Source organism: Mchenga conophoros, linkage group LG1 (assembly GCF_057382185.1).
Source record: "Mchenga conophoros isolate Kocher_MC1m ecotype Shallow Benthic linkage group LG1, M_conophoros_male_GT1.1, whole genome shotgun sequence".
Taxonomy (NCBI): domain Eukaryota; kingdom Metazoa; phylum Chordata; class Actinopteri; order Cichliformes; family Cichlidae; genus Mchenga; species Mchenga conophoros.
Window position 1 is genome coordinate 37,333,283 of NC_140526.1, and position 27,047 is coordinate 37,360,329.

At 38.5% G+C, this 27,047-nt stretch overlaps 1 protein-coding gene and 1 long non-coding RNA gene across 9 annotated transcripts; both read right to left on the reverse strand.

Moving 5' to 3' along the window:
• Positions 1–1,539: 1,539 nt before the first annotated feature.
• On the reverse strand, positions 1,540–11,442 carry LOC146583763 (uncharacterized). 7 transcript variants are annotated; one of them, XR_014892739.1, is made up of 5 exons: positions 7,026–11,439; positions 5,341–6,938; positions 5,020–5,156; positions 4,708–4,930; positions 4,068–4,589 (listed from the first exon to the last, which is right to left on the reverse strand). XR_014892739.1 is itself a non-coding variant. In XM_085277004.1 (3 exons), the coding sequence occupies exons 1-2, from the start codon at positions 11,374–11,376 to the stop codon at positions 7,002–7,004; spliced, it is 4,215 nt and encodes a 1,404-aa protein (XP_085133130.1). In that variant the 5' UTR covers positions 11,377–11,442; the 3' UTR covers positions 6,764–6,889; positions 6,982–7,001. The 7 variants fall into 7 exon arrangements, 4 of the variants coding, with proteins under 4 accessions (XP_085133111.1, XP_085133130.1, XP_085133138.1 ...); XR_014892737.1 differs by having other exon boundaries at positions 5,341–11,439; XR_014892738.1 differs by lacking the exons at positions 4,068–4,589; positions 4,708–4,930 and adding an exon at positions 1,540–4,050 and having other exon boundaries at positions 5,341–11,439.
• Positions 11,443–14,679: 3,237 nt separating this feature from the next.
• LOC146583764 (uncharacterized) lies at positions 14,680–22,645 on the reverse strand. 2 transcript variants are annotated; one of them, XR_014892740.1, is made up of 5 exons: positions 22,074–22,645; positions 20,442–20,472; positions 19,445–19,476; positions 18,293–18,319; positions 14,680–15,303 (listed from the first exon to the last, which is right to left on the reverse strand). It is a non-coding gene; the product is annotated as an uncharacterized LOC146583764 (long non-coding RNA). The 2 variants fall into 2 exon arrangements; XR_014892741.1 differs by lacking the exon at positions 22,074–22,645 and adding an exon at positions 21,266–21,644.
• Positions 22,646–27,047: the final 4,402 nt, after the last annotated feature.

A 27,047-nucleotide genomic window follows, 5' to 3' on the forward strand; every position in this document is an offset into this window, starting at 1 on the left:
TGTGCCTCTGTTTACACACGCAGCAGAGAGAGGCACAGGATTATTGCAGCCTATTTCTCATAGTGAGGACTCCCCTCAAACAAATGACCATAATTTCCAAACCGTAGGGGCTAGAGCGGTCATTCTTACACCGTTTTGTTCAGAAGAGATGGGGGAATCTTCCAGTGTTAACAATTTATCATTAAAATATGAATTATTAAAGATATTTGACTTCTAATGCACCATAACTGAGTAGAGCGAAGCAAAAACTGCCTTGACTTGCCCTCAAACAACGCTTTCTAACTCGAAATCTATTTGGAGTATCGATATCATTCTTTCACCGTAAGAGACAGCAGGCTTTGGTGAACAATCATGGAAATTTTCAGGTCTCTGTGGAAATCCAACAAAAAGTTATGACGAGAGAAAAAAGTGCTTCATTTCCACAGTTTGAAATCTGAAGAAATCTGAGCGAAGGACGAATTTCCTACCCTCAAACAAGTCCAACTCATTTCAGAACGGTAATAGGTGAGAAAGAAATTCTTGAATTGTGAGCGTCAGGGGTGTCTGAAGATATTCGGGGACAAGCCTCATGTCTTAACTTTGCTTCGTTAAGGAGATATGACGATTCGAATATGCCTCTCATTACAGAAATCCAGCGGTGATTTTGAACAAGCTCTCCATTCACTTTATATGGAGAGTTTTCTGACCTTGTGTTAGTCTGAGGAGATTTGCGAAAGTTCTATGAATACCACAACAATGATAGTGACATTTTCTGAAAGCCAGCAAAAATACCTACGTTTTGATGTATAATTTGTGGAAGTTGAGTGAAAATTGAGCAAGTAGCAAACAGTTGTTCGGACATGAAGTGAAAATTGCAAAACCTTCAGTGGCACACTGGAAGCCAAGAGCATAGCAACCATAACAACGCATGTATTTTGTGAAAAATCACAATTTTGCAGCTCAAAACTTTAAGAGGCATAAAAGTAAAACAGTAAAAGATTTGAAAAAGCTGAATCATACCTGAATAGCCCAATAATTTGTGAACATTTTAAAGTTTGAATGGTTGTTCTAGGTGAAAATATGAGGAAGTAGTTAAGTTTCAAAAACAAGCAAATTTTAGCAGAATTGCTGAAGTTTCCCATTCATTTCAATGGGACAAATTAAAGGAAAAAAGTGGAATATTTTAAAAAGTATAATAGTTAAAAATAGCAAAAGTCATAGCCGGCATTAGCAAAAATAGCTGAATAGTTTAAAATTTGAACGGTGAAAATAGCACAAAAATTGTGGAAGTAGTTCCACGGCGAAAAGTGTACGGAAGTCCTAAGAATAATAATAAAGAATAAAGAGAAACAGGAACTCAATAGTGTGGATGCTTAAAGCATCCACACAACTAGAAAAATTTGCATTTCCTGCGAAAATGCAGTGTGGATGCTTAAAGCTGAAGCTGTATGCAAAAAGTAGCTGAAAAAGCTGAAAAGTTGCAGAAATTGTAAAAACTTTGCAGAAGCAAAGGAACTTTGCTAAAATGGAATAACTTAGCAGAACTGCAATCACTTAGAGGAAACTGTAAAGCTGAAGCTGTCTGCTGAAAATAGTTGAAAATAGCTGAAGAAGCTGAAGAAATCAAAGTCAGTGTTTAAAAAGTTGTTGAAATTTTAATAACTTTGCAGAAGAACATCAAGTTAGCAAAAATGTAATAACTTAGCAGAAATGCAATAACTTAGAAGAAACATAACAATTCAGCAGAAATGTTGTAGTTTACCAGAAGCTACAACTTAGCAGAAATGTAATAATTTATTAAAAAATTAATAACTTGGCAGAAATATTACAACTTACCAGAACTGCTATAATTTTGCAGAAATGTAATTATTAGGAAAAAAATGTATACAGATAACAGCTGAAAACGATGACGTAACCTCAAAGTTACTTGTTTAACTGTGAAAAATGACCAGAAACATTAGAAAAGAAAGAAAACCAATTCAATTCAATTTATATAGCAACAAATCACAACAAAAGTCGCCTTAAGGCGCTTCATAGATACAGAGAAAAACCCAACAATCATATGACATATGACCCCCTATGAGCAAGCACTTTGGCGACAGTGGGAAGGAAAAACTCCCTTTTAACAGGAAGAAACCTCCAGCAGAACCAGGCTCAGGGAGGGGCGGCCATCTGCTGCGACCGGTTGGGGTGAGAGAAGGAAGACAGGAATACCAGCCAGCAGATAAACTGATGTGAAACAAAACCAAGGTAAAATTGCAGAATTTACACAGTTGGTGAAAGGTAAAAATGGCAACAAAAAACCCCCAAACAAACAAACAAAAAAAACAAACAAACAACATTTAGTTAATAAGTGCACAAGATGATTCGATGATAAATATGGTACCAATCTACAAAATACTGTCGAAATGAAGTCCACATTGTGATATATTTCAGGTGTGGAGAGTCACAGAGCTAAACAATCGATGTGCATATTTAAAGAATCAAATAAAGAACATTGTTGTGGAATAAATTACAGTGAATAATAATCACTGCCCTGCGTTAGAGAGTGACTTATGATGATGTATTAATTGGCTTAACTTTACCTCTAACAGCTTTTCACATAGTGCTGTGACCAGGGTGAAATCCATCATAAAGTAACTGTAAACAGTAGAACCATTAGCATGAATGTTATGGTTCTACTCTGATCAAAACTCAAGTCAGCTGTGTGACCTGATATAAAATGATAAAGAGGAACACATATAAATGACCTTTATGAACTTTTCAAAATGACTTTATATGTCTGACCCATTATCTATATATATTAGAGCAGATGTGGAAAACCACTGTTAGACCTACTCTATACTAACACAAACACAGTCAAAAATTCATTGCTAGTGTGACATGTGGTCCTTTTTGCCTTTGACCAATGATATGCTGGTTACTTGGACCAGTTTAGTATTTGCTGTCACAGAGGAATGTTAACCATAAATCCAAAAGACAAAACTGAAAAAATATGTTAATTGCAAACATGTTTTTGCTTAGTAAGAGGATTGAAATTACATGGAAACTGTCACCTTAAAGCCTCATTGTAAATATCATCACAAACAGATGTTTTCCACACGGTTAACAAAGCTCCACCACATCCAATCACTGCATATAAATCTAAAAGAAAACAACAACAAATAAAATGTAATTAACACAAGTGAAGTCTAAGGAGCTTGGAAAGAAAAGCGTCTGGACTTCTTTGAGTTCCTTGAAGACGTTTCACCTCTCATCCGAGAAGCTTCTTCAGTTCTAAGGGTCAATGGTGGAGAGTCCCAGATTTAAACCCAGTGGGAGTTTCCCCCCAAAGAGGGACAAAGAACCCCCTGATGATCCTCTACCTAATCACATGAGCCAAGGTGTGAAAGTGGGTGTGGGTCCCAATCAGCCAGGGTTTCGGGTGAGCTCATTGTGAAACCTGGCCCCACCCTATCATGTGATTTCCCGAGGTCAGGAAATCACCCACGCCCACTCCCAGGATGTGAGTGGACGTTACGGTGTCTGGGGAGGGAACTCAAAACTGGATTATAGATGGCAGACAGTTGGTGTCGTAAACTACCGCCTCTGTTTAAAGATGGTCGCTCACAGTGGACGTAAATGGCTTCTTTCACTCCTCCATCTGTCCAAAATGTGAACATTGGCATCCTCAAAGACTGACCTTTGTCCTTTAGATGCAGATGAACTGCTGAGTCTTGTCCCGTGGAGGTGGCTCTTCTATGTTGTGCCATGTGCTTGTGAAGTGGCTGTTTGGTCTCTCCGATGTAGAAGTCTGGGCATTCCTCGCTGCACTGTACAGCGTACACCACATTGTTAAGTTTGTGTTTAGGAGTTTTGTCTTTCGGGTGAACCAGTTTCTGTCTGAGTGTGTTACTGGGTCTGAAGTACACTGGGATGTCGTATTTGGAGAAAACTCTCCTGAGTTTTTCTGATACACCGGCTACATAGGGGATGACAATGTTGTTGTGTCTGTCTTTCTTATCCTCCCTCGCTGGTGTCTGATGTTCTTTTCTGTGAAGCTGGAATGCAGGCACACTGGACGAGCTTATTCTAAAAAATGTGTGTCCTAATTACTCCAAGTTTGTGTTCCAGAGGGTGATGGGAGTCAAAGAGGAGGTACTGGTCCGTGTGTGTGGGCTTCCGGTAAACTTTGATGTTGAGTTTGCCGTTCTCTTCAATGTGCATAGCGCAGTCCAGGAAAAGCAAACAGTCGTCCTTTGTGTCTTCCCTGGTGAACTTGATGTTTTTATCCACGGTGTTAATGTGCGCAGTGAAGGATTCCACTTCTTGCCTTTTGATTTTGACCCAGGTGTCATCTACATATCTGTACCAGTGGCTGGGTACTCTTCCTTTGAAAGAGCCAAGAGCCTTCCTTTCCACTTCCTCCATGTAAAGGTTGGCTACAACAGGTGACACAGGGGAACCCATGGCACAGCCATGTTTTTGTCTGTAGAAACCCTCGTTGTATTTGAAATATGTAGTGGTGAGGCAGAGGTCTAACAGTGTGCACATCTGATCGGGTGTGAAGTTGGTCCTGTCTTCCAAGGAGCTGTCTTCTTGCAGTCGTTTTCTGACAGTCTCCACTGCCTCTGTAGTGGGTATGCAAGTGAAGAGAGAGACTACATCAAAGGACATCATGAGAACCTTCACAGACATGACACAAGGGAAGACTTTTGATTTAATAACTAAGCTTAAAACAAGTGTTACCTTTGAATATTTGTGGGAAAAATCTGATGCTAACCCAAGAATACAAAGCCACACTGGAAATGATGACAGGCTTGCAGCCCTCTGTCTTCCTGGAGTGAGGTGCCCGATCAGTAGAAGTGAATTGACAGAAGTCAGTGTCTGTAAGAGTGGCCAAACACTGATACTCTGTCCACTTGCGTAGAGTCTAAGAAGCTGGAATGCAGGCACACTGGACGAGCTTGTTCTAAAAAATACAGAAAAAGGAACATTTTTTTTGTCTGTAGAAACCCTAAAAACTACAAATAAGTTATACAATGAACAATGTTGAAATACCTTATAGGTGCTGCAGGCCACATAACCAGAATCCAGAGCAATCTCACACTCACATGATGGTGAGGAAAGACATGAGCTCTGCAATGAGGTTTGAAGGCCTCAGTTGGGACACGGAAGAACTCAGAAGACAGCAATACCTGCACAGAGAGACAGAGTAGAAAAAGCATAGATTTGTAATCCATAATGTGAATTAAAACTCAAAAAGTGTCAACAAGTATAATCATTTGAGTGTGGAATTATTTATGCAATAAACAGGATTTTAATTAATTAATTGAATTAAAAACACTGACATTTTTTTTTATCAAAGATAAAGAATGATACCTCTCTCTGCTCTGAGGATCACTGAGCATCTCTGACAGGAAATACAGTTTCCTCAGTATGAGTCATCATTGATGGTCTCAGAGGTGTGTAGTGTGGTAGCATGATGATGGTCTCCAGATCAGGCAGGAGGTCAGGTGATGGGTGTGTCATCTTCTCCATTGAAGACACACTGGTATGGCAATTCATAACACAGCAGTCTCCTTGTGGCATGTAGTTATCTGTGGATCAGGTTTGGCTCAGCAGTTCATGAAGATGGTGTCTGAAAAAATATATCTAACAAAACACGTGCTTATAACACCACCCACCCAGCTCAGCCCCCAAGTGTCTATGTAATGCTGGTATGGGGTGTCGGTTACTAAGTCTAATTAGTGCATCAGAAAGCGGGGGCTACACCTAAAGCCCACACTTTTTGATGTCTTTGTTTATTAGCAGCTTTTTCCAGCTGCTCAGAGAATTCTGACTTGGCCTTTATCCACCCAAACCCAAACCCACCCGGATAAAGGCCAAGTCAAACTCACACACCATACCAGCATTACATAGACACTTGGGGGCTGATCTGGGTGGGTGGTGTTAAACTGTAGTCGGGAACTTTCAGAAAACTATCCATTTACTTCTAAATCAGTTTTTATACATATTCTGTAAGCTGTACTAATGTTTTTCTCTACATAATGTATCATTATAGACATCTCTGGTAGCGTAAAGATAGTTTATAACTTTTGACATTTTTTACCTGTAAAACATGATAAGCAAAACCTCATTCATCACAAAAACTTTTGATTCTACAAAAGCTACTATAATCAAGAAAATATAATTGTCTGTATTTATTCATGTGAGCCATAATAAATACCTGCATTTATGTGGGATTTATTTATTTACTATTTCATATTTTCAAGCCCTTGGAGGGGAAGATCTCGTTTGTTGAGCTACATACGTCACAGTAAAAAGATTTAGTCATTTAAAACATGAGAATAAAAGAAATGATGTTGGTTTAATAAATGTTGCAGCACATTTCAGATCAGAGGTGCATGATAGCAGATGTTCTCTGCTCTGCATGAAGTTCAGCAATGATTTGGTGAAATGATTAATAACATTGCAATAAGAAAGGGTCTTCTGACAGACAGAGTAGGGAAGACCCTTTTTTCAATGAAAAATCTTTTTCATGCTCTACAATCAGTAAACTCTGTAACAAACATGATCTGTAATTGTTTCAAAACTCACCAGACGACTTCATGATTGGCTCGAGGACAGGACACAAAAGACAGGGTTGTGGTAACTGTAATATGATCTCAGAACACCTGAATACAGACATTTCTGTGGCTGAGAAATAAAAATGAGGTCAAGCAGGGTGTTCTTGTCTGTAGTGGCAGAAGTGATCAGCTGTGAATACCCTCTCGACTGAAACTGCTCCAGAATCTGTTTTCTTCCACTCTGCAACTGGTTCTCATTAAAATCTCCACACACAATGATTGGGTGACAGTCCATTATTTCAAGTGAATCTAAAAGACTTACCAGGTTTTGCATGAATGGTGTCAAACTGTAGTCAGGGGGTCTGTACACAACAGCAATGAGTGCAGGGAATGGAGCCTGAACCTTCAACACTAAAAACTCAAGATCAGTGACATTATGCAGATACTGTTTTACCTGAACCTGAAAATGATTCCTCAAATACACAACAACTCCACCACCACTTCTGCTGGCCATGTGAGGAAAGTTTGTGTAGGACACATGTCTGTTGCGTTTGAACATGGTGTAGCCGTCCAAATGAAGACTGTCTGCAACAAAGGAGCCTTGAAGGTGAGACTCAGTGAGACACAAAACATCTGCTAAACACATTTCATGATGACTCTTGATGTCACTGATGTGAGATGGCAAACCCTCCGTATTGTGATGGATCAGTGTAAGAGTGTCAAGTCTGCTGGCTGTTTCTCTGACCTGAAGAAGAGGCATCATTTCCTCAACACTGGCTTGTCTCATGGTTTGGAGCGCTGCAGTTACCTCGGGATTGGCGTAAATCTTTTTCTCATCCAAGTCCTGCAAATAGAGTCCACTGAGAGACGTCACCCTGCTGAGAGCAACGTAAGCCATACCTGGTTCAAAAATGTTCTTCATTGAAACTACAGCTGTCTGTGTTGTAAGACCCTGAGTTTTGTGAATTGTGCAAGCGAATGCTAGCTTTACAGGAAACTGTCTGCGTACTGCTCCTTTAAACTTCAGACTCTCCTCTGCTCTCTCAATGTAAACAAGATCATCAGATGCTGCATTAGCACTGCGGTTGTGTCTCATAGGCTGCCGGTTGTCCATCCTGAGCCCCAGTTTAATTATGTGTCCATCATTTTCAGATCTCACCACCTTTATCAGTATACCAAAAGCACCGTTGACTAAACCGTTTAGTGTGTCCAAGTTTCTGGTCAGCATGACTCGAGCTCCTTCAGCAACATTCAGAGTGTCAGGTAAATCATTTCGCCCACCTGTAAATGGTTTGTCTCTTCGTTCCATTCTGCCTGTACATTTATCCTTCTGGAAATCGTCTGCATTGATGATTATGATGTTTGAATGAAGCTTCTTCAGGGTATCTGTGTTATGGGATTCCACATTCTTGTTGGTGGCATAAATGTGTAAGACCTCAGTTGGACATTCTTCTGGTGCAGTCACAGCCTGTGACAACAAATCTCTGTCGCACTGAGAAAGCTCATCTGTCTTTTCTTTGACTCTAATCCTGTTCAGCATCTCTGCAAAGGCCACATCATCTTTCTGACGCATGATCTCGGTTAGAGTGATCATCTGAAAATGCTCCTGCCATAGGTCAATCTGTTCTGGATCGTAAACACAGAGAGGTTTAGACTGTCGCACTGGTGGCAGCTGGTAAAAATCTCCAACAGCTAAAACTGACATTCCACCAAAAGGTCTCTGAGTGCCTTTGATTTGTTTCAGTCTTGCATCCACATAAGCAAAAAGGGGTTTTGAAACCATTGAAATCTCATCAATAACAATAATTTCAGCATTCATCAGCTCAGATCTGACTTCATCCAGTTGGTTACCAAGTCCTTGAATGGGTGGTTTCAGACTCCTGGGTAGTTTCAGTAGAGAATGTAATGTAGAGCCATTGATAGAAAAAGCTGCTGTACCGGTAAATGAAGTCAGTAAAACAGTTGGATTTGATATGTCAGCTTCTTCTGCATTAGCAGGCAGTCTGCTCAGGATCTTTGATGCTTCAGAATGAATACACTTAATCAGATGTGACTTTCCAGTTCCTGCACCACCGTTGATATAGAAGAAAAATGGATCTGGGTTCAAACCACAAACTCGCTGAATACACCAGTCTCTTATGGCATAGAACACGCAGGCCTGCTTCTGGTTCAGATTCTGATACATTACACGTACCACGGCTGGATCTACTGCAGGTTGTTCTCTGACGGCTCTGATCTTTGTTACAGCATCAGACTGACGACTGTAGTCGGGAACATTCTCCTGTTCGTTCTCATCATCAGAATGTCTCTCAGGAAGATTCTCATCGCATTGCAGCCTCACAACTTCAGATTCAGGAGCAAGATTACACCATTCATCAATCACAACATCCCTATTTTGTTCAAACTCTTCCAGTGCACTCTCAATATCCTCAGAGTTCTTCTCATACTTGTCTTTATTTCTTTTCACAACCCTTTTCACAGACTCACTGTGGTCTGAACATGGAAGTCGTACAAAACCTGAGTTGTAGAAGGACTGATAGGTTTGGAACCCTTGTGGTTTCAGTTCCTGCTCTGATCTGTGTGGAAGGTAAAGTCTCAACAGTCGACCATAATATTGCTCAGGATCTTTTTCCTGTGAACAGTGGTAATATCTGATTATAGCTGGTTTATCATTCTTTCGCCTTTGTACAAATCCAAGCTGGTTTAGAAGAGGAAGCACATCTTTTCCTTCATTTGGACCACTCACCAACCTGCACAAGGCAGCAAAATCAGCCAGTGACATTTCCTCATATTCTGGGGTCTCAGGTCTGCATTTGTATTTATCACTCAAACTTGTCATCCAAATATTACAACTGTCGTGTGTTGTGCTTTCCAGGAAGCTCATGGGCCGACTCATTTTTACTGGGTTATCATCTGTTGGTACAAATACAACACTGCGGGAACATTTTTTCATTTTTAGGCCACAGACTCGAGTCACACACTCCTGTGCGCTGATTTCTCTCTTTTTTGAGTAAGCCTGCATCACAGCTCTCATTTCATCACATTCATTGACGGTGTTCTTATCAGAGTTGTCAATAACTGTCTTCAGGTATTCAGAGAGGCCAGATTCTTTCTTTGTTATATATTTACAGAGGTATTCTATACATGAATAGGCATTCAAAATGAATGAGACATCTAAATTAGAGTTCCAGGCTTCAAGCAGGTCTGGGTTGTAATTGTTGATCCAACACTCATTTGGGTCACGTTTCAGAATCAGAGCTGTTTTCTTGTTTATGTCTTGGAGGCATTGTTCATACTCATTCATTGTTAAGTTGCATCGTGACAGAATCTGCTCTATGGTGAGGGAAGCAGCTTCAGGTTCCTTCAGCAGGTTCAACAAAGGTCTGAGTTTGGCTTTTGCAGCTTCAGTGTCTGAATCCTCATCCTGTCTCACAATCATTGTTCTTGTGGCTGGTGGTTTGGGAAACCCAAATCTACAACCAGAGTTCACACTCTTAAAGCATGTCTTTGTGTGGTTTTTGCTGTGCTTTTGTAGCTCAGTGACTTTTTTGTGCAGTTCAGGTTGTTTTTCTGGATCAGGGAGTTGAGCTGAGATGTATCTGTCCACAAAGTCACAGACAGTTTGGTCATCATCCACATCTGCTTCTACCTTTTCTCGAATCCACAGCAACATGTGTATATGTGGACTACCTCTGTGCTGGAACTCAACTCTGTAAAAGTAATCAATGATCTCACCAAGGGGCTGTGCAGGAGAAAAAAGCAAATCTCTGAACAAAGCCTCAACACGTTTATCAAACATTCGCATGGTGGTTACTGGATTTGATCTTAGAATTTCACACTTTTCTGACCAGTCCAGGGCTTCAAAATCAACCTCTTCACCTTGCTGTCTCTTTATTGCTTGAATCACTTCAGGCCATCTCATCTCAGCAGCAGAGAAAGTGACAAAGAACTGAGGTGTTCCTATTTGGCGAACCATGCTGAATAGATCTCTGGTAGTTTTCTGCCAGTAAGCTGGAGTTCCTCTGAGTGGCTGCATAAATCTGATTGCATCTTTATTTCTTACCAGCTTCTCTACTTCTGTCTTACTTTGTAACATTCCTGATGTGATTTTGCGTCCATCTTTGGTCATAGTTTTACCTTTCCTTAGCTGTATTGTCATGCTGGAATTAGCCAAATGTATTTCAGTGACAAACTGTGAGAAAAACAAGTAATTTGTGTCTTTAGCAAATCTTGCATCAATGTTGAAAAGCCTTGACTTGAAGTAAGCACTTGGTGTGAGCTTGAGACGTCTCTTTTCATCCAGTGTATTCTGACCAGTAGGAAACTGCACAGGAAATGCCATGGCTTCCAAATGAGGAGTTCTGAAGAAGCTAACAGGATTGTTTCTTTCTGCAGGAGCCACACAATATGTGTTATCAGTGAAACAGAGAATCTCTTCTGAAATGTCTACAGGCTGCAGACAACTTTCTAGAGCAAAACCTCCATTGTTCAAATCACTTTCTGGTTCATCTGGATTTTGTTCCTCTGGTTGTTCATCACAGGATTGCATATTAATATCTTGGTCACTTTGAGACTCACTTTCGCACAAAAGGGCATCTTTTTCATAGTTGTCAATTTCCATTAAATCTGCTTCATTATAATCATCACTTGCCATGCTGGCTTCATCACTGCTGTCATCATCAGGTAACGTTGGATCACAAAGCAATGCATCATCTCTGATAACAATATCTGTGTACTGTGGATGAATTTGTTTCAGTTTACGCAGAGCTTGAATGAGTTTAGACCAGGTGACAGTCTGGAACAGCTGATGGCCTTTGTAGCACAGTCGTCTTTTCAGCTTTATCCTCATGATCTGTGATTGGCTTCTGATCCTCGGTAAACTGTCAACTGTTTGTTGGACCTCAGATGGTACACATACCACATTACCACGTATAAGTCTCTGTCTCCCCTTTGGAAGAGGAATAATCTTAGCAAATGGTATGCATTTGGCAATCAGATGTCTCTCCAGAATGTTGAGATCACAAAGTTCAGCTGGAATATCCTGCAGTTCTAAACCATTAACAGCAGCAAGCCTGGGCATGCATCCACTTTTGAGGGAACTGTGACATGTGTGACAGATATACTCTTTTTTTCTCTCAACAGGAAAGCTGCAGTGATCATTACATGCTTCATCACACACATGAACATATTTACCAGTTAGACACTGATGAGCTACAGTCTGGTGTTTTGAGTAATTTTGTCTTTTGCAGATCTTCACCTGATTAGGAAAAGAAGCTTTTAGACAAACAGTACAAACATAAGATGGTGCTGACTTAATGTTTGATCTGAAACGAGATATGGCCTCATTCATTAAAGTGTTCTCTGGATGACACTGTAAAGTCTCAGCTGGTCGATGCATCTGGCGATATTTCCGTTTTATATTCATTGCACATCTGATATTATGCATCTGTCTGAAAGAAAAACCGTTCCAATATTTTACTCTCATTCGTTCTCTCATATTGTCCTTGTGTTGTTGCTGAAATCGTCTCTCTTCTCCATAACGCTTAGTCATGTAAGATAGTTTTTTCTTTTTAAATTCTTCACTTTCTTTATATAGGTTATATACATATGACCTCATGTAAGCTTTATGTTTTTCTCTGAATTCAGCACAAGTTCTGTATATTCTTCTTATACGCTCTTTCTGCTTATCTCTGAATATGGGAGACTCTCTATATGTTCTTGTTACACGTTCCTTCTGCTTTTCTCTGAATATGGGAGACTCTCTATATGTTCTTGTTACACGTTCCTTCTGCTTTTCTCTGAATATGGGAGACTCTCTATATGTTCTTGTTATACGTTCCTTCTGCTTTTCTCTGAATATAGGAGACTCTCTATATGTTCTTGTTACACGTTCCTTCTGCTTATCTCTGAATATGGGAGACTCTCTATACGTTCTTGTTATACGTTCCTTCTGCTTTTCTCTGAATAGGGGATTGTCTCTATATGTCCTTATGACACGTTCTCTTTTTCTCTCTCTAATTTTAGCACTTTCTCTATACATCTTTCTCAAATGTTCTCTGTGTTTCTCCTTATAGGTAGCATTTAATTTATACAGCTCATTTTTGTACAGACTCCTTTTATGTCTGTGATCAGGATCATTACACTTCTTAGTTGAGTTTTTTTTCTTTGTCTTGAAGCTTTCATCAAACCTGTACATCTGCCTTTCTTTCGTCTTCTGATTTTCCTTTCGTTGTGGTAGCTTTTGTTGAGCTAATAATCTTCTCCTCATTTTTTGCCTTTCCTGTTTATTACGTTTCAGCAGTTTATCTGAGAGTTCCTCTGTTATCTTAGTTGAACTGGAGGCACTGTTTGAATCATTCTGAGGAACAGAATCTGGTGTTACCGGAGTTTCTCTCACAGAACATGCAGAGGTTTTCTTTTCAAAATAATCAGAAGGATGTTTTTTTCCGGGAGCAGCTGTCTCATTTGAAGAATCAACTCTGGATGACATTACTTCACTGGTTAAATCTTTGGTCACAGGTTTCCGTGTCTGCTCAGTGTATATTTCAGAGTTTAATTCATGAACACGTTCATTTAAAGCTGGTGCTGGTGCACTTGTAGCTGTTTGTCTGTATTCGGTGGTTTGATTAGCATCTCTTTGGTCAGCAGCGTTTTCACTGTGAAACTCGATGGGCTGTAGTTCATAAGTACAGCTTGGTGCGATGCTAAACATTCTGTACAAACGTTTGATCCTGTCAATCATGTCATTAAGACGTGTGAATTTCAACATAACTGCAGTTCCACCACTTACACTTAGCGACAATGGCATACCAGTAGACTTACGTGGGTGAGGGTCAAAATATGCATATTCACCTGAAGTCAGCCTGCTAACAGCGATGACTGTTCCTCCCATGACTAGCAAAGCGTAGCGAATGTCTGAAGCCAAACACTGTAATCCCTGTTCAAGGCTCGGAAAGTGATCTGTACCATCAAATGTGCCGTAATGAGCAAACTGAGACATGTCGACTTGATACTCGTGTCTGCGGCTGGTGACCACTGAGGGAAGTTCATCGCAGGCTAGAAACACGCTGTTCACAAACCTCAGTCTGGCATCTGAATAGACGGCATGGCCTTTGTCCAACACACGGTTTAGATCTGCTCTGGTAATAAATTCATCCTCGTGTAAGAATGACAGGAAAACCAAACTGTTAGCCATGCATTGCTGATTCCGGTACTTTCCATACCTAGGAGAAGCCTGGCTTCGGGAAGCACAGACGCTACTCACTCGTGGACTTTCACTGTTTGTAACCTGTACATGAGACTGTCCTGGAGCTTGTCCATCATGCTGTGTTTGTGCAGTTAGCTGGGGTTCAGTCTGGATTACCTGCATAACTTCAGGCTCTGGGACAGACACTGAGGGAACACCTTTCTTTACCACATCTGCATAAGACACTGTGGCTGTCTCTTCATCATGCTGTGTTTGTACAGTTAGCTGGGGTTCAGTCTGGATTACCTGCATAACTCCAGGCTCTGGGACAGACACTGAGGGAACACTTCTCTTTACCACATCTGCATAAGACACTGTGGCTGTCTGAACACTGCTCTGCACTTCTGTGCTGGGAAAAGTTGAAACACACACCTTTACCTGCTCACTGCTCTGAGAAACATTCACCTGTTCTTTCTGCTTTTGCCATCTAAGCTTCTGGGACTGCGACCTTTGACTTTTTCTTGGCATTTTGCTGAAGTACAATCTGGAACTTATATGTGGTTATACACAAATATAAACAAAACTGAACCTTGAAACAGAAAAACTTATAACTCCTCAAGTTACTGTTAAATCTGAGAAATGTACTATTATACTATAAAATGTTTTTATGAATATATGAATAGATGTTAAAAAGCTGATTTGTACTCCAAACTCAAAATAAAGGAAATTCAAAGTTCTCTGGAAACAATTTGGTGCGTTTTATTGTAGCTCTTTTAGAAACGGGGTTTCTTCAGCTGGATGTTCTGCAGCAGTCAGGAAACAGGAAGTCTGGGTCCTCAGGCACTTCTCGATGACAATACTAACTGAATACTTACACCGAGTGACAAAATGGGTTTGTCCTTAAATAATAGTACTATAAACTTGCAGTCAAATGTTATAGCCAATGAAACAGACTAACAGACTGGATCTAATTTATTATTTATCTGAATGTATGTATTACAAAATAACCAGATTATCTTATTACAAATAAACTTATAAAAAGGTGATATTTTATACAATTGATCAAAGTAAGCCAAACTAGCAGTCCAAACTAAAGTCTAATGCAAAATTAAAATGACAAATGTAGGGCTGTGTAAGTAGTTTCTACTATAAGTTCTACTGTACTGTAATTCTACTACTGTATATTCAACTTGTAATTTCCAGCAAAATGACTGAATGTGAGAGAGTTTAAAGACAGGAAAGAAAGAGCAGTGAGAGCAGAGATCTCTCAGAATTCTGTAACAGATAGATCAAGTTCTGGTAACTTGGATTTCTGAAAATTGGATTCTGAAAGGATTCTCAAAACTTGGATTCTCAAATTAGATAGAGCAGTAGAGATAGAGGGATACAAGATGGAATGGCTTTCAAATTAGATAGAGCAGTAGGGATAGAGGGATACAAGATAGAATGGCTTTCAAATTAGATAGAGCAGTAGGGATAGAGGGATACAAGATAGAATGGCTTTCAAATTAGATAGAGTTGGGAGAGTGATAGGATAGACAGAATTGCTTATAATGATAGAGAGAGAGAGGATCTTCTGCAGCAGGTCACCTGTAAGACACAAAAGGCATGGAATTAGTCATATTTCCAACATGCTTGGATTTACCATATTCTTCAGACTATATGGCACACCTAAAATCCTGTCATTATCTCAAAAACATACAATGTGCCTAGCGTATCGATTCTGGTTATGCTTACTGACCTCAAACGGGATTTCTGTGGTACACAGCGCTCAAAATTCTGTCAAATATTTTAGTAAGACTTCGTAAGCTACAAAGCTGTGCTGCTTGATGTATTGTCAGAGCATTATGGCTACCATAGTCAGGACCCTCGCAGAGTAATTCGTACGGTGCTTCAACATAACATTATGGTGTGTGTACAAGGACCTGGCACGTGCTAAGAGACATGCTTAAGAAGCAGATTTCAAACGGATCAACCCATGAAGAGTTTGATGGATTTGTAGATGAGGAATGAACTGAAAGAGTGTATTGTTCTGTATTTTATGTGTTACAACTGAACAGTGTTGAGAGTTGTTTGTGAATGACTCGAATAAAGTTGGACTTATCTGACTGTTTGTTTGGCTTAATCTGCCTTAAAAACAGGCTTGTTTATTGACATTATGCCTTATAATCTCAAAAATACAATACATGTAGGGCTTTAAATACTAAAGAGTTCTACAGTAAATTATTGGACTGAACAGAATGACAATGTTTAACAAATGATGGTGGAACTGTTATAAGGACATTTTTACATTCTATTAAAACAATAAACTAAGTCTATAAACTCAAACTAAGACGTGCTGCTACAGTAACTTACTGTAAATATTAAATGGTCCAACAAAACCAACACACTGAGGTTACAGCACAGTTTCAGGTCACTCTGTATGAATTTTGGCAAAATGAGAAATTTGGAGACAGCTAGTTTCTACACAGCAGTTTCTACATATTTCAGTCACATTTGGGGCATGTTTGATACACAGCAATAAGCACTACACTAAATCTATAATAAACTTATCATAGCTGATATAAAGGCCTAATTAGCAAAATTTAGTATGATGATCATTTCTTTGTAGATCATTTCATGATAAAAAGAACAGAAGTGAGTGCTGTATCTGAGCTGTTGCATGTAAGATCTTTGCTGGAGATTCCCACATTTCTTAAACAAACAAACAAACAAACAAACATGACTTTCAGACAGTTCATCTTTTGTAAATTAGGGCAGGATTATATTCAAAAAACAGCCTTGATAAAAATATCAGGCCACTATAAAATGTCTTATGTTTATGTTTTCATCCCACCTATATTTTGCAAGTCATTATGACAAATTACAAAAAGCATTTTTTTAGGCAGTGATTTAAGGGAAGAAGCTTTTGAAATCCACCATGCCCTACCACCAGTGGTCTCAAACTCTGGTCGTTAAGGCCTGGTGTCCAGAAACTTTTCTATGTGTCCCTGTTGCAACACACCTGAATAACATTAGTAGGTCATTAGCAAAACTCTACAGAACGTGACTGCATGCTGAGGTGGTAATTCAGCCATTTGATTCATGTTATAGCAGCTCATGAGTGAATGAACATGATGCAATGAAAGTACTTTTAGAAGTACATTTTTCCAAACACTTAAATTACTTAAATTTGAACAGTCTTCGGGGATGCCACTTCAACACAGTCAAATTCTATACTCTCACTAATGACCTACAAATGTTATTCAGGTGTTCTGTAACAGGGACACGTGGAAAAGCTTCAGGACACCGGCCCTTGAAGAGTGGAGTTTGAGACCCCTGCCCTATGTGAATATTTAATTGTCCCTAAACTGCTAGTCGTGAGCTGCTCTAATGTGAAACAAACACATATAGTTCTGTAAAGGTTTACAAAGAGATTTCTAAGGATCTGGAGACCCCAGAAAACAGAAACCCTCCCAGACGTTTTTGCCTGTTCAGCTACAACAAGTTGCCTAATAATATCTCGATGATAACCAAGAGCTGTGCTGACTAACTGCACTAAACTGAATCATCTATAGTGAGAGAAAAACACCAGCATTAAAGTCAAACATGGTGCTGTTACTGTGATGTCCCAGAGTTCCTTTACTACTTCAGGACCTACATCAACTCATCAGGTCCTGGGCTTAAGTTTAATCACACTTAGGATCTGAAGCACACAAGCAAGTCCAATTGAATGAATGAAACAAAACACTTGGTGTAAACGAATCAGTCTGGACTTTAATGAAATTAAGATACTTGGTATGACTTGAAAACCCTATCCATCCATCCATCCATCCATTCGCTTCCGCTTATCCTTTTCAGGGGGCACTGGAGCCTATCCCACCTGTCATAGGGCGAGAGGCAGGGTACATCCTGGACAGGTCGCCAGTCTGTCGCAGGGCCAACACACAGGGACAGACAACCATTCGCACTCACATTCATTCGCAGATACACACCTAGTGACAATTTGGATTATTCAATTAACCTATCCCCACAAGCTGCATGTCTTTGGACGGTGGGAGGAAGTCGGAGTACCCGGAGGGAACCCACGCAAACACTGGGAGAACATGCAAACTCCACACAGAAAGACCCCAGCCTGATGTTGGAATTAAACTCAGGACCTTCTTGCTGTGCGGCAACAGTGCTAACCACCGTGGTACTTGGTATGACTTGAAAACCCTATATTGGGCCTTAATTAAGACTTTTTTCTTTTCTTTTTTTGCCTGTCCTGTTTGGATCTAATTAAGACAATTCTGAAATTATAGTGGACCAAAATCAACCAGTGATGTAAACCAGTCATTACCAGTTACTGTAAATGCTTGATGGTAATTGTTGCTATCAGGGCATCCACAGCTGGGTATTAGAGACCAATATGTTTTTACATTAGACCAGGTTGTTCTGGTTCAAAAATGAAATCATCACTTTAAAACTGCTTTTTGTATTTATCCAGGTCATCCTTGTTAGATGATTTGAAACATGTGAAAAAAAGCATAAACAAAATAAATCTGCAAGGAAGAAAGACCTTTCTCAGCACTGTACTGCAGACAAAACCTATACTTACCAGACTTGCGACGATCAGATCAGTATCCTAGAGAAAGGAAACAACACATCAGATCACTGTTTAATGACTTACACTGTTGAACCTCTTCACACACAATCCAATTTACTGTGACATGAAATAACTAGTAAGATCCTCAATTTCTTCAAGCCTTTATGAACTCACTGTAGTCTAAAGAGGACAAACTTTAGTTACAGAGTCTCACATGACGATAACATGTGTAATAAAGGCATGCATACTACAGAAGTGCAAAGAAGAGGCACCAATATTTGTTGGTACAGATTATGGCTTTTTAGCTCCATCATTTTCTATCACAAGTCAGTGCTTAATAAAGTGTGGAAAAACCACAACTGTTAGAATCAACGGAAAACCTCATTAGGTTTTAGTTCTGATCTGAATATGTAAATCCTAAAATACATGTAAATTCTGACATGTTATAGTAACAACAGTGGCACGCCATTTTTGCAATTAATTTCTTAAAAATTATAATAAAAAGTCCTTCCATTGTACCTGTTGGCAGGAATCTTTTTGTATTTTTCAATATTTCCCTTTTATATATAATTTTCAAACACATTGTATCAAGCAACTTATTAAGAAACTGATTTAAACTTAGTGTACATAAATTACACACAGGCTTTAACATACACAACATTGCCTACTCACAACTCTGGTTCTCTTAGTCTTTTATTATTGCTTAAATGTTTAACGTACCACTTCTGTTCACTCAGGCAAAAATACTTCTATAGTGGTCTGACTTTAATGTAATACATAAGCAGAATATGAGTGAAGATATAAATCAACAACTGTGGTGCTCTTAAGTGTTTAAGCTACCACTTACACTAACTCACCTAAAATGCGTTCATAGTTATGTCTGCTAGGTAAATCCATAAACAAACGGAGAACATGAACAACTGTATAAAAACAGTTGTTTGTGTTCAAACATAAAAATCAGACACAAATGGCCTGTTAAACTTCAGGGACAGTCAGAGGTCATGTGTGGGGCCTTTGCTGCTACAAGGTATAAATTCTGACCATTTGTTTTTGCCCATCAGTAAATGGTAATGTCACAAAAACCAAACTACGTTAGGTAAGTTGCTAAACATGTTACACAGTGACAATGTCATATTACTGCAGTTACAATTGCTGCTTACTTACCAGCAAAGGCAAAACCGAAGTTCTGTTTCACTCTGTAACAAAAGAACAAAAATACAGAATCAGACAACTGAAATCAGCATCAGAGTCAATACTGCATCACAATCTGTAGTGGGGAAAAAAAATCTGTTAAATTCTTTGTTTACAACAGCTTTACTATAAACACCCCATCTTCTCTTTCTGCACCTTATTAAAGATTTCTGTCTTTATTAAGGTGATGTGTCGTTTTATCCATCTGCAATAAGCCACAGAAATTCCTCATGAACGTAAAGCTCTAATACTTTGGTGCTATTACATAACACAGCAGATACCACAAGCAATGATTTGCTCGCACTGCACACTTGATCAAATGATAACATCACAGTTTCAAAGCGTGCAACAATCACAAATAATACTTGATACTATAAATGCTTGATGGTAGTTCTTCGTATCAGGGCTTCCACAGCTGGGTATTAGAGACCAGCATGTTCTCACATTAGAACAGATAGCTCTGGTTTGGTTTTCTCTGCTTCATACGTGAAATCATCACTTTAAAATGCTTTTTTGTATTTATTCAAATCATCCCTGTTAGATGATTTGAAACATGTGACAAAAAAGCATGAACAAAATAAATCTGCAAGGAAGAAAGACTTTTCCCAGCACTGTACCTCAGACAAAATGAACTCACTTTAGTCTAAAGAGGGCAAAATTTAATTGCAGAGTCTCAAATGGCCTTAACATGTGTAATAAAAACAATAATTACTACAGAAATGCTTTGATAAGCCTTTAAAATTAGACATAAATGGCCTATTAAACTTCAGGGACATTTTTAGGGACACTCAGAGATCTGGGGGGGGGGGGGGGGGGGGGGGGGCTTTACTGCTTATAAATCCTAAATGTGTTTTTGCCCATGAGCAAATGGCAAGATATCACAAAAAGCCAAACTATTGTATGTAAATTGCTAAAAATGTTACACAATCCCAATTTCATATTGCTTCAGTTACAATCACGGTTTACTTACCAGCAAAGGCAAAACCAAGCTTTATTTCACTCTGTGTAACAAAAGACAAAGAACAAAAATACAGGATCAGAAAACTCAAATCAGCATCAATACTGCATCACTCTCTGTTGTCAAAAAGATTCACTAAACTTCTTTGTTTACTACAGCTGGAATACAAACAACAACTCTCCTCTGTTTTCTTTGGTCTACATCTCATTTAAGATTGCAAAACACTCATACATGAAAAACTGCACGACATATTTTTAAGGCTTTAATATTTGAGGTGGTCTGCATTCAAATTCTACTTCCTAAAATATTACCAACTGCACATAGTATCATAGTAAATATGCTGTAGTTTTAAAATAAATATCTATGTACCATACTAATAATAATATACTGCCATATTTTATTTATGTGAAGGTGGGCTGTTGTTTATTTCATTAATTTCCCACAAAGTGAGAATTTAAACTGTGCTGCAGATTTAGGTTGGCACAAACAAGCCTTTGTTAAACAGTTCTTAAAAATTAAAGTCTACATATTAGGAGTTCTTATTATTCTTGGGCTATGTCCACACGTACACAGGTACTTTTGAAAATGGAGATTTTTCTATGCGTTTGCACCTTTCGTCCACACTTAAACGGCGTTTTCGGTCACTGAAAAACTAAAAACGCTTGCCAGAATATTTTCGAAAACTCCGTTTTTGCATTTATGTGTGGACAGGGAAACGGAGAAAACGCAGCGCCTTTTTTGACGTCACACTGTGCGCCACGTTATTGTTTCGGTGAAATGCATTTCTACAATACGGTTACTGTTAATTGTTCTCTCTGCAGTGTTTAAATGCTTACATATGCGCACACAGTTACTGTCCCCCCACAGATATGACTCGGTTCTGCTTCTATGCCCCATCTTTGTTTACCATTTCCCACCGAGGCTTCTAGACTTCTGATTGGCCAACATTTCTACACGGTTAGGAATATAGCGCCACCTGCTGCTTTGGCATGTTCCTAGCAGCGTTCTCCTTCATTTCTGCATTTATGTGTGGACGGGATTGTTTTTTAAAACAGAAACGGAAAATCTCCGTTTTCAAAAATACCCGTGTATGTGGGGACATAGCCTATGTTTAATCCTCAGTTTCTCCCCCCCTCCTTTGTCTTAATTAACCCACAAGACCTGCACACACGTGACTCTTTCTCCCGTGTTCGGTCAGAGGCGGTAAAATGGCTCCTTTGATCTTGCCGACAGCTGACACTGAATCTAAGATGGCGGTTCATTAAAAACTTTACAGCATAAAGAATGAGGCTGTTTTAACCAACTGATTTGTGAAGAGAACTAACTGCACCTTATGTAACAGACTGACAAACACACCAAATGTAATTAATAAAACAACACAATAACCGTGGTTCACAGTCAAATTTTCATTTCACACTGGGCTCAAAGGAGCGCTAGGCATTAGCATCGGGTTGTTAGCTCATCAAACACTCCTTTTACATACAAAAATGACAAAGTTTCACTAAGAAAAAGCAACCACTGTGTTACTCTAATATGAGTTATACCTCGGTTGGCTTTATAAATCACTAAAAGAACTCGTTAAATCGCACAAACAGACTATAAACATTTAGGAGAGAAGAGGAGAAGCAGAGCAGCAGCACTCACCCAGAGCGGACTCAGCGAAGTGTGCGGAAAGGCGGATGTCCGGCAGTCAGGTAAAAGATGAGGCGTTCACGGGTAGTAGGAAATTCCAGTATTACACACAATGGGCATTGTAAACATCAAAAATGTAGGTGATTTTAAATATTCTATACAATATTTATTTGCTACAGAAAAAACTCGCAGAACTTTAAATCTATAACTTGAATAAATATTATTAGAAGGCTCTACTCCTGAACACCAACACCAAAGAGCTGAGTTCACCAGACCTGAAAAAAAAAAACAACAACAACCAGTCCAGGACAGTCAGTCTGCAAAGATGTTTTAAAGACAAATATATATATATAAACATTATCCATTAAGGATTCCCCTCAAAACAAATGACTATAATTTCCTAACCGTAAGGGCTAGAACGGTCACTGCACCGTTTTGTTCAGAAGAGATGGGGGAATCTTCAAGTGTTGACAATTTATCATTAAAATGTGAATTTTTAGAGATATATGACATGGATGACTTGTTGACTTAGAAGCCACGAATTCCCCAATATGCAAATAGTATGATTAAGCATAAATACTACATTTAGTAGAAATACTATGTTTTAGCACAAATAGTATAAAAAGCAGAAATACTGTAATTTAGCAGAAATACTATATTAGGCACAAATTCTATGAAAAGCATAAATAGTATGATTTAGCAGAATAGTAATATATAGAAATAGTATGATTAAGCATAAATACTACATTTAGTAGAAATACTATGTTTTAGCACAAATCCTATAAAAAGCAGAAATACTATAATTTAGCAGAAATACTATATTAAAATTAAAAATGCAAAAGACAATAAATGTCCCTAAGGACCTCTGAAGGTTAAACACAAATCCTATAAAAAGCAGAAATACTATATTAGGCACAAACAGTATAAAAAGCAGAAATACTATAATTTAGCAGAAATACTATGTTAGGCACAAATAGTATAAAAAGCAGAAATACAATTATATAGCAGAAATGCTGTATTTAGAAAGAAAAATATAACATAGTAGAAATAGTATGATTTGGCAGAAATACTATATTTAGCACATATACTGTAACATGACAGAAATTCCTCCAATTAGTAGTAATACTTTAACATAACACAAATGTTATGATTTGGCACAAAAATCATGATTTGGCAAAAATACTATGATTTAGCAGAAATACTATGATTGAGCAGAAGTACTAAGATGTAGTAAAAGTACTTTGATTGAACAGAAATACAATTATGGAGGAGTAATACTTTAAAATGGGAGAAATATTGATACACACACACACATACACAGAGCCTAAAGGGAAGAGTATTTGTGCCATTGAGTGTTAACAAGAATGTGAGGTCCATAATATCAAAAGCTGGTAAAATCATAAAAGTTTGCAGAATTGTAATAAATGATGAATATGAATTACTGGTCTGTGACAGTGTATTAATTTGTAGGGAAAAAAAACATGTTGACCAAGGTGGAATCGAACCCACGATCTTTGGCTTGCAGAGCCGTGTCATTACCAACTGCGCCACTGGGAAAGAGAGCGGCCACTTTGGAAAAACAGGCTGATGAGGAGTCAGAATTAGATCGCGGTGAGAGGCGAAAAACACCGTTTTTTGGAGTTACAAAACGTTGTGTAACTCAAAAACTAGGTGGACTAGAAGCATAATTCGTCTACTGGCTGAATCAGCGGACTTTGGTGTACTTTGACTGCGATTTTCATTGCTCTCTGTACATCTGTCGCTGAGATATGACGAGAGAGGAAACGGGAGACCTCAGATATGATTGGCTGGCTGGGAGGCCGTGCAGGCTGTGATCTGTATACTTGAATGTCTGAGTCCTCACAGAGGATTGGCTGCCTGGGGACCTGGCAGAAATATATAGAAATAGTATGATTAAGCATAAATTCTATAAAAAGCAGAACTAGTATATTAAGCAGAAATCTTATGAAATAGCAGAAATTGTATGATTTAGCACAATAGTAATAAGTTAAACAGAAAAATTGGAAAAGCAAAATGGACAGCTGAAAAAATGCTGAACATGCTGAGGGCCCTCAAATATACTTGTTAAATGAAAAAAATCGGCAAAAAAAATATAACAGCCACACAATCACAAATATGGACACATAAGGAAACACACATGCACAGAGAGAGACACACACAAGATCCAATTCAGTCAACCAGTCTAAATATATTGAATTTGAATCTTACAATGAGATCATCCCATTAAAAGGCTTTCGCTTTCTCTCTCTCTCTCTCTCTCTCTCTCTCTCTCTCTCTGTCACACACAGACACACACACACACACACACACACACACAGGGAGAGAGAAGTAAGTTTCTAGGTCAGCCTGGGAGCTGCTGAATTTGAATCCACCAATCAGAGAGCCTGTGCACTTTTCCCCACCAAAACGGGTGCTTCTGTTTACACACGCAGCACAGAGACAGACACTGGATTATTGCAGTCTATTTCTCATAGTGACGACTCCCCTCAAACAAATGACCATAATTTCCTAACCGTAGGGGCTAGAACGGTCATTCTTACACCGTTTTGTTCAGAAGAGATGGGGGAATCTTCAAGTGTTGACAATTTATCATTAAAATATGAATTTTTAGAGATATATGACATGGATGACTTGTTGACTTAGAAGCCACGAATTCCCCAATATGCAAATTTGAATGCCTGAGGCCACATATATGATTGGCTGGCTGGGAAGCCATGCAGGCCCTGATTTGTGGATTTGAATTCCTCAGCCCTCAGATATGATTGGCTGGCTTAGAAGCCATGAAGGCCCCAATATGCAAATTTGAATGCCTCAGGACACTTATATGATTGGCTGGGAAACTGTGTAGGCCCTGATTTGAAAATTTGAATGTCTCAGTCCTCACAGAGGATTGGCTGCCTGGGGACCTGGCAGAAATATATAGAAATAGTATGATTAAGCATAAATACTACATTTAGTAGAAATACTATGTTTTAGCACAAATACTATAAAAAGCAGAAATACTATAATTTAGCAGAAATACCATATTAAGCACAAATCATATAAAAAGCAGAAATACTATATTAAGCACAAATTCTATAAAAAGCAGAAATACTATATTAAGCACAAATTCTATAAAAAGCAGAAATACTATATTAAGCACAAATCCTATTAAAAGCAGAAATACTATAGTAAGCACAAATCTTATGAACTAGCAGAAACAGTATGATTTAGCACAATAGTAATAAGTTAAACAGAAAAATTAGAAAAGCAAAATGGACAGCTGAAAAAATGCTGAACATGCTGAGAGTCCCTCAAATATACTTGTTAAATGAAAAAATCAGCAAAAAAATGCACAGGGAGAGAGAAGTAAGTTTCTAGGTCAGCCTGGGAGCTGCTGAATTTGAATCCACCAATCAGAGAGCCTGTGTACTTTTTCCCGCCAAAACAGGTGCATCTTTTTACACACTCAGCAGAGAGAGGCACAGGATTATTGCAGCCTATTTCTCATAGTGAGGACTCCTCTCAAACAAATGACCATAATTTCCAAACCGTAGGGGCTAGAGCGGTCATTCTTACACCGTTTTGTTCAGAAGAGATGGGGGAATCTTCCAGTGTTAACAATTTATCATTAAAATGTGAATTTTTAGAGATATACGACATGGATGACTTGTTGACTTAGAAGCCACGAATTCCCCCAATATGCAAATTTGAATGCCTGAGGCCACATATATGATTGGCTGCCTGGGAAGCCGTGCAGGCCCTGATTTGTGGATTTGAATTCCTCAGCCCTCAGATATGATTGGCTGGCTTAGAAGCCATGAAGGCCCCAATATGCAAATTTGAATGCCTCAGGACACATATATGATTGGCTGGGAAACCGTGCAGGCCCTGATTTGAAAATTTGAATGTCTAAGTCCTCACAGAGGATTGGCTGCCTGGGGACCTGGCAGAAATATATAGAAATACTATGATTAAGCATAAATACTACATTTAGTAGAAATACTATGTTTTAGCACAAATAGTATAAAAAGCAGAAATATTATAATTTAGCACAAATAGTATAAAAAGCAGAAATATTATAATTTAGCACAAATAGTATAAAAAGCAGAAATATTATAATTTAGCACAAATAGTATAAAAAGCAGAAATACTACATTTAGTAGAAATACTATGTTTTAGCACAAATAGTATAAAAAGCAGAAATATTATAATTTAGCACAAATAGTATAAAAAGCAGAAATATTATAATTTAGCACAAATAGTATAAAAAGCAGAAATATTATAATTTAGCACAAATAGTATAAAAAGCAGAAATACTACATTTAGTAGAAATACTATGTTTTAGCACAAATAGTATAAAAAGCAGAAATATTATAATTTAGCACAAATAGTATAAAAAGCAGAAATATTATAATTTAGCACAAATAGTATAAAAAGCAGAAATACTACATTTAGTAGAAATACTATGTTTTAGCACAAATAGTATAATAAAGCAGAAATACTATAATTTAGCAGAAATACTGTATTTAGCACAAGTACCGAAAAGTACCAGAAATACTATGATTTAGCAGAATAGCAATAACTTACAAAATTACAAATATGGAGGCATATTGAAACACAAATGCACAGAGGGACACACAAACACAGGCTCTAATCCAGTCAATCAGTCTAACTATATTCAATTTAAATCCTACAATGACATGCTGCCAAATAAGGGTAGGGTTCTCTCTCTCCCACTAAACAAACACACACACACACACACACACACACACACACACACACACACACACACACACACACACACACACACAGAGGGAGAGAGCTGCCGAATTTAAATCCACCAATCAGAGTGGCGGTTTACGTTTTCCCGCCAAAAAAGGTGCATCTTTTTACACACGCAGCAGAGAGAGGCACAGGATTATTGCAGTCTATTTCTCATAGTGACGACTCCCCTCAAACAAATGACCATAATTTCCTAACCGT

Bases quoted from the DNA above. Each gene is read 5' to 3' on its own strand.
- LOC146583763 (XM_085276985.1), bottom strand. From the start codon at position 11,376: ATGAGGATAAAGCTGAAAAGACGACTGTGCTACAAAGGCCATCAGCTG.